The sequence below is a fragment of the Henckelia pumila genome, chromosome 4 (genome assembly GCF_033568475.1).
Source record: "Henckelia pumila isolate YLH828 chromosome 4, ASM3356847v2, whole genome shotgun sequence".
Taxonomy (NCBI): Eukaryota; Viridiplantae; Streptophyta; class Magnoliopsida; order Lamiales; family Gesneriaceae; genus Henckelia; species Henckelia pumila.
In genome coordinates, this window is record NC_133123.1 from 32,916,888 (window position 1) to 32,925,407 (window position 8,520).

At 36.3% G+C, this 8,520-nt stretch overlaps 2 protein-coding genes across 2 annotated transcripts; both read left to right on the forward strand.

The window, feature by feature from the left end:
- Positions 1-986: 986 nt before the first annotated feature.
- On the forward strand, positions 987-3,217 carry LOC140864727 (protein C2-DOMAIN ABA-RELATED 5-like). The gene is made up of 3 exons (XM_073269058.1): positions 987-1,286; positions 2,464-2,565; positions 2,643-3,217. Exons 1-3 carry the CDS (start codon positions 1,176-1,178, stop codon positions 2,937-2,939), a joined length of 510 nt encoding a protein of 169 aa, XP_073125159.1. The 5' UTR covers positions 987-1,175; the 3' UTR covers positions 2,940-3,217.
- A 1,176-nt stretch (positions 3,218-4,393) lies between these two features.
- On the forward strand, positions 4,394-4,930 carry LOC140866512 (polcalcin Nic t 1-like). The gene has a single exon (XM_073271513.1). It carries the CDS (start codon positions 4,451-4,453, stop codon positions 4,703-4,705), a length of 255 nt encoding a protein of 84 aa, XP_073127614.1. The 5' UTR covers positions 4,394-4,450; the 3' UTR covers positions 4,706-4,930.
- The last annotated feature ends 3,590 nt before the right edge of the window (positions 4,931-8,520 follow it).

Sequence of the window (8,520 nt, forward strand, 5' to 3'; positions counted from 1 at the left end):
CATCGTTGATTTATCAGAAAATTAGTTGTCTTCGATTATAAATTAAAAATATCAAATAACGTGTCTCAATTGTTCTTAAAAAAATATATTTTGAAAATATTTTTTAAAAAACAAAAATTTTGTCCAGACAAAAACTTTAAGTTTCCACGTATAAAACATTTAAAATTTTCAGGTATACAAAAAAAAAATACATGTTTAATCGGAACAAAAATATAAATTTTATTTTAATTTTTTTCCAGTTGATTTTGGTTCAGAAGATGTGGGGGCTGGAACCAACCTGATTGGAAACGAGTCCTTTTCTTAAGGACAAAGTCTTGGCGTGTGTTTCTAGAATTAGTAAGCGACAATTGCTATGCCATAATTAATTGGACACACATATTTTCAATTGTTTTTCTTCGTTAAAAATTAACTGGATTATATTAATATTGCTAAGTGGATTTTCGTATTATACGAATTTCTTTTCTTGACTTTGAATTTGTGAGTGTTTATATACACATATGTATATACATATATATATATATACATATATATATATATATATATATATGGAAAAATAAATAAATTTCTAATCTAAATGTTAGAAATATACCAAACTGCGAACACTACTTATTTTAATTTTTAAGTGATTACAAGTTTCTACTAGTATATGATTTCTTAATATTTTACCGGTTGATATCTCCGTATGTAAAATTTAAAATTATCAATCTTTTATTTTTGACTAACCTCTATTTCATATATATGTTTTATTTAAAATTTTTAATTCTGGCCAACCAAATATTTGATAGCATGACTCTTATATTCGTTGGATGGCAATATTTGGAACTTTTTTTAAAATAATTGAATCATGATGTTTAAGTTGAAGATTTTGAAAGATATGAATCGTATTATTACTGTTAGCCCAATTTATTAAATTTATTTATAGCATGCATCAAGTGAAGCGGCCGGCATGGTCAACATATATATATATATATACCCCGCCTCTCCACCATATATACGCAGTGTCATAAGACAGTCCCCTCTCCTTCTCTCTTGGAGATATTAAATTTTTCTTTATTATCATTTTTTAAGCTTCTTTTCATTTATATAATTTGTGTTGCTGTCGATCTCTTGTTTTTTTTTTTTTTTACTTTGATATTTCAAAATTAGTTGAGATAAAAATATATATTTAATTTTTTATGGAAAACATGTTGGGTTTGCTTAGAATCAGAGTGATAAGAGGCATAAATCTAGCTAAAAGAGATTTGAGAAGCAGCGATCCTTACGTGATCATCAGACTGGGGAAGCAGGTTTTTGATCTTTCTAATCCCCCCTTCTTTATATTATGTTATATTTTATTTATTTATTATACGAATTTATATATGGAGTTTTTGTGCGAAGAAATTTGGTTGTAATCAATGGTTTTTTGCAATTTGTGTCAAGTTTCTTGATAGAATCTTGGAAACTATTTCTTGGACCATAGCATGAATACCTTTTTTTTAAAAAAAAAAAAAATTCAGTTTGTCAAACTAAATGATACAAGTGTAACATAATATATTTTGAATTTTTTGTTAACTTATTATCAACGTATTTGTGTAAATTCGAGAAGCTAGCTTCACTCTGTCCAAGGAGTCATTTCAGTTGGCTTTTTTTTTTTTTTTTTTTTGGGATCATGTTTGGGATTTATGACGAGGCCAACTCATTTTATGTACTTTAAAAAAGGGTGCAGCACTTAGAAATTTTTGTGGCACAAATTAACTTGACTTTGTAGAGCTCATTGGATAATTTCTTACTTTAGCGAGATTCGGGATTTTTTTTTTTACTTTTCTTGAATAATGGAGCTATGCAACTTTACGTGAATTTATGGTTAAATGATTTTTTTGGTCGATTAACTTGATCATTTTTATTGTTTTTGTCTATTATTAAATTTTCAAGCGAGATTCGGGATTTTTTTTTTAACTTTTCTTGAATAATGGAGCTATGCAACTTTACGTGAATTTATGGTTAAATGATTTTTTTGGTCGATTAACTTGATCATTTTTATTGTTTTTGTCTATTATTAAATTTTCAAAATTTAATTTTTGTGCAGTAATTTTTAATTTTCGGTTAATATTTTGGTTCAATTGCTGACGTGATGACAACTTGACATATCAGCATTTTTCGATGTTACGTCAGTATTTTCTGACGTCACGACAACATTTTTTCGTGTCACATCATCATTTCAACCAAAGTAACGAAAAATTAAAAGTAAGTATACCAAAATTAAACTTTAAAAAGTTAATAGACCAAAACTAAAAAAATGACAAGTTAATGGAAAAAAAAAACTATTTTCTCCGACTATTTTTTGTTATATATATTTCATTTTATAATAAAATGTATGCAATAAATGAAATGTATATAAATATAAACCTAAATAGCATAAGTTTTTGAGATGATCAGCAAATTTTTGAATGATAACTCAATAAAGTATATCTACTATTGGATCAGAAAGTGAAGACTCGTGTGGTTAAAAGGAATGTCAATCCAGAATGGAACGAAGAGCTGACACTATCCATTGCCGATGTTCCAAATATTCCAAGAATCATATTGGTAAATTATTGTTCTTATGTTAATTCTCGACACTTTTGAACTTGAATCCAATCCTTATATATTTAATTTTGTTGCAGCGAGTTTACGATAAAGATACGTTCACCCCGGACGACAAAATGGGGGACGCCGAATTCGACATTAGGCCGTTTCTTGATGAAGTCATTAAAATGCATCCAGAGAATGTTACAGAGGGAACCGCGATCGTGACCATGCACCCAAGCAGAGAGAACTGCTTAGCTGAAGAGAGCTATATTGTGTGGGAAGATGGACAAGTGGTTCAACACATGTTTCTGAGGCTTAGGAACGTCGAGTGCGGTGAAGTCGAGCTCAAGCTGCACTGGATCGACGGTTCTGGTTCTAGCAATACGTTGTGATCATCTGGAAACTTGAGTTTGCGTATGCGTGTATGCTCGACGACAAACTTGTGGTTTGGGATCAAGTTGGTGTTGTAAGGGAAGCTTTCAGTTCTTGCTAAATGGTTTACATGTGTATATGGGGCTTGAGATTGGTATAATAAGTTGTGTAAGAATCTTATGTGTGTATTCAAAGCGGTTGCTAGGGGATGTAAATGATTATTGTTTTTTTTTCCGTCAAAATGATTATTGTTTTTTTAATGCTTAAAATCTATAGTAGATAGGGATGTAAATCAACAAAATCGAGTCGAACAGTCTCGGGTTCGAGCTCTCGTTTTTATATATACATAAAGGTTCGAGCTTGGTTCGAGATTTAGTCATGAGGCTCGAGCTCAGATCGTTTAATATATATATAAATGATCGAGCTCAGTTCATAATTAATAGCTCGTTTATCATATTTAATGAGCTTGGTTCGAGTATGACTCATTAAGCGAGCTCGAAAACTCATTAAGTGGGCTTGTTAAAAGAGCTCGTTTTCAAGCTCGTCAAGGATACAGTCGAGATCGAGTTTGATTTTTATTTGAGCTCGTTAAAGATATAATTGAGTTTGAACATACGATAGAATCATCTTTATATATAAATTATTTCTAAACTCAGACATAAAAGAGTAAATTCTTTCATAAATAACTAAAACGACAAACCTACTAACTAAAAAAACATAAACTAAAAACATCATTGAACATCTCAAAATACTATATCCAACTTCTAAATACCAAATAAAAATAGCACACCATAAAATCCATTTTAAATAATATTTCACAACACAATTAGGAGCGAGCTTGCAAGCAATCTAAACAAGTCAAGCTCGTGACCTATTAACGAACATGTTCGATGAGCGCACGAGCCGAATATACAAGCTCAAGCTCAGCTCATTATAATTGTCGAGCTCTAAATCAAGATTGAAATTGACTCAATAAGATTAAAGAACGAACTCAAACGAGCTTTTTTCTGATTAAACTCCAAACAGCTTTCGAACAGTTTGGTTTGTATATATCCCTAATAGCATGTCATTGTTCCAATGAATAAATTTAGATTTACAATGTATTTTTAGCTAGAGATAATAAATATCACAAGTTTTACATATTTAACATTATCTACAAACATGCATTATTTTGTGCCAATCTCTATTCCTTTATATACGTACACACCCACACACACAAATGTAGATAGTCAGATAGGTGGTGATACAAATGGACTTGACTCGACTTATTTTAGGCCCCTAATCAGTTGTGTATAAAATTTCAAAATTCCGATATTTAAGGTATAATAATAGTTACATTGTTGCATGCTAAAACGGCGAACATGGATAGCCAAACATGGATTTACTCATCCCGAGCCCCAAGGATCGCCATATGCTCCAAGGACCCTATACATTATAAGCTAATTGAACGTACACAATCTTTCAACGCTCTCAATCTCCTTACAAGGAAAAAAAATACTTCTCCAAATTCTCCTATTAAAAATCACCAACAATGGGTGATGATCCACAAGACATAGCGGATCGAGAGCGTATTTTCAAGCGATTCGATGAGAATGGCGATGGAAAAATCTCTGCCGCGGAGTTGGGAGAGGCCCTCAAGACATTAGGCTCGGCTACGGCAGAGGAAGTTAAGCATATGATGGACGAAATCGACGCCGACGGAGACGGGTTTATTTCGTTCCAGGAGTTTACTGAATTTGCTAGGGCTAATAGGGGCCTAGTGAGGGATGTTGCCAAGATTTTCTAATCTTATATTTGAAGTTTTATGGCTTATTTTTGTATTTTTTTTAATTGTTCGTGGGATTGAGAGTTATATTCATGCATGGTCTATTGTTTTGTTGTATGTTTAAGGCACCTAAATGGAAAAGGGGTGTTGTGTTTTCGGGTGTAATTAATTAATTTGTATCGTTAAGGAATGTTTAGTATCATATGTTGTAACTTGTTGACCGGCTAAATCGGTGTGATATAAATCTACTGGCAAGCATACCAGGTCAAGTAATAGTAAAGCGAAAAGAGAGTCCAAGTATCGATCCCACAGGGACTGTTGTCAATTCTCAAGAATTAATTATTTTACTTAATCTAGACAAAATAATAAAAAGCAATTTGATTTAAATAAAATAAGAATATAAAATAAAAACTGCTTAAGAAATAATAATAAAAATAACTAAAGATAAAATTAATTAAAACAAAGACAATCAAGACACACGTAGATACCGAGCAAATCATGTAACATGTAGTCGATTCAGGACTCAGACTTAATCTTAAATCACGGGAATTCTCTTATCTTGTTTAAAAGTTTATTTCTAGAACAATCAAACCTACTCAAATATTGATGGATTAATCTTTCGTAATTCTAATCAAATTTGAATGCATTAAATATTTGTGAAAATTCAGTTTACACCCAAACCGAACACTGAAACCGAATTCTATTTCTAGTCGATTTTACAATATGTTGATTATCAAAGTGATCAAAATCAATACTTCCTCTGTCGTCTTGGAATCGATTAACATGCAAGCAAACAGTTGATCAGACTATTCACAAGACAAATATAAATCTGACAATCAATAAAATAAAATCAAGTCTGAAAAATCCCAAACAAACATCCAAGTTTTCTACATGAATTTGTTCGGCCCAATCACGCCGTCTTGGTTGAAAATAAACTACTCAATAATTGAAAACAATAATTAAACAAAAATTAAGAAAAAAAAAACAAAATAAAGAAAAGAAATCTTCTCTCCCAAGTTTGAAGCCGCCTCCTCTGTGTTGTGCGGTTCTGGAACTTCGGAACCCTAAAAAATATGTCATATCTTCTATTTATATGGTCCGGAACTTGTACCAATTAATTTCCTTCACAAAATAGGAATTTTCGGGGTGAATGGAGTACGGAGATGTGTGAGCCTCTGCTAAAATCTCAGCTCTCAACTGATCGACGTTCGGTACCCACATCCTACCACAGTACTGAACGATACCATTCACCACTGTATACAAGAGGTTACCCCTAGCCTCATCTCTCTGTCTCCATCGCTGCAACTCCTCATCAGCAGACTGTCCATCCCTAATCCGATCTCGTAGAACTGGCTGCACCGTCAACACCAACAAGCTCGGTGCATGACCACTCGGATAACACTCCAAGTCAAATCTCTGAATCTCGCTCTGTAGAGGTAACTGTACGGTCAAACATGATACCACTGACGACTTCCGACTCAAAGCATCGGCCACTACATTAGCTTTACCCGGATGGTAGCTAATGTCACAGTCATAGTCCTTCACCAACTCCAACCATCTGTGCTGTCTCATGTTCAACTCCTTCTGTGTGAAGAAGTACTTGAGACTCTTGTGGTCTGTGAAAATCTTGCACTTTTCGCCATACAGATAGTGCCTCCAGATTTTCAAAGCGAAAACCACTGCTGCTAACTCCAAGTCATGCGTCGGGTAATTTTGCTCATGAACCTTCAGCTGCCTCGACGCATACGCAATAACCTTACCACACTGCATAAGCACTGCGCCTAAACCTAGTTTAGACGCGTCGGTGTACACCACTAACTCCTCGTGTGGTACTGTCATCGCTAACACTGGTGCAGTAGTGAGTGCTTCCTTCAGCTGATCGAAGCTCCTCTGACAGTCTGAACTCCAGATAAACTTCGCATTCTTCTTGGTCAAGGAAGTCAAGGGTACTGCAATAGAGGAAAAACCCTTGATGAACTTCCTATAATATCCTGTCAAACCCAAGAAACTACGAATCTTCGAAGCATTCTTCGGGATACCCCAATTCTGCACTGCCTCAACCTTCGACTGATCAACTGCAATCCCATCTCTCAAAATAATGTGGCCAAGAAATTCCACCTGCTCAAGCCAAAACTCGCACTTGCTGAACTTGGCATACAACCGATGCTCCCTCAAAGTCTGCAAGGCTGTCTGAAGATGCTGTCTATGCTCCTCGATGCTCCTAGAATAGATCAAAATATCATCAATGAAGACTATGATGAACTGATCTAGATACGGCTAAAAGACTCGGTTCATGAGATCCATGAAAACCGCTGGAGCATTGGTCATCCCAAATGGAATCACTAAGAACTCGTAATGCCCATATCGTGTCCTGAAAGCAGTCTTAGACACATCTGCATCTCTAACACGCAACTGATGATAACCAGATCGCAGGTCGATCTTGGAGAACACTGAAACTCCCTGCAACTGGTCAAATAAATCCTCTATCCTCGGCAGTGGATACTTGTTCTTCACTGTGACCCTGTTGAGCTCTCGGTAATCGATGCACAGTCTCATGCTGCCATCTTTCTTCTTCACAAATAACACCGGAGCTTCCCACGGAGAAAAGCTAGGACGAACAAAGTCTTTCTCTAACAACTCCTGAATCTGCTCCTTCAACTCTTTCATCTCGGTAGGAGCAAGTCTGTATGGTGCCTTAGAGATAGGCACGGTGTCTGGCACTAAGTCGATGCTGAACTCCACATCTCTCACTGGTGGAATTCCTGCAACATCCTCCGGAAAGACATCCGGAAAATCACGAACCACCTCTATCTCTGATAACGATCTGCTAGATGGCGCTGAAGTCGTGACGATACTCGCTAGAAACCCCTGGCAACCCCGTCTCAACAGCTTCCTCGCCTGAATAAGAGATATCACCTAAGGAATATCACTGCTCTGAGATGCATGAAAAGTGAACGGGTCGCCTACTGTAGGTCTCACTGACACTGATCTCCGACGAAAATCAATCGAAGCTCCATTGACTGTCAACCAGTCCATACCCAAAATCAAATCGAATCCACTCAATGGCAAAACCACCACATCTGCTTGAATGGAGTGTCCCTGCAGCTCCAACTCCAGTCCTCGAATAACCTTCGAGGTAGAAATAATCTGCCCTGACGGCATAGTAACATCATACCCACTGCCAATAATCTCAGGTGTGATGCCTACCCGCCTGATAAACTCCAGGGAGATAAACGAATGCGTAGCTCCTGAATCTAGCAACGCAAACGTGGAGTTGCCTCCAACTAGAATTCTCCCTGCACGCAGAAAATTCCCAACAATTTCATACCACTACTAAATTTTCCCCAACGAGTCACTACTAGTTCTTAATTCTAATCACAAGTAAAACATGCTTCCTATTCTAACATGCAGTTGAATAACCCAAATAACAACAATTCCAAAATAAAGACGAAATTTTAACCAAAGGAAAATTATTAAAATGCTAGGGGTAAGATATACCGGTGATCAAGGAGGTGTCTGGATCTACCTCCTCGGCCTGCATCACAAACACTCTACCAGCGGTGTTTTTCTTCCTCGGGCAGTTAGCTATCTGATGCCCTGGCTCCCTACAGTGGTAGCAAACTCCTGCTCCCAATAGACAAGGTCCCGAATGCATCTTCTGACACTTCGGGCAAGTAGGATAACCTATGGCATTAGGGGCCCCGCCCCTCTGTTGCTGTGGCCTCTGCTGCGGATTCGGGCCCTTAGCCGGCCCTGTAAACTACTTCTTTGCAGGAGGCTGCGAAGATGGTCGCTGATACCCAGCCTGAAACTGCCTCTTCCCCTGCTGCTCCATC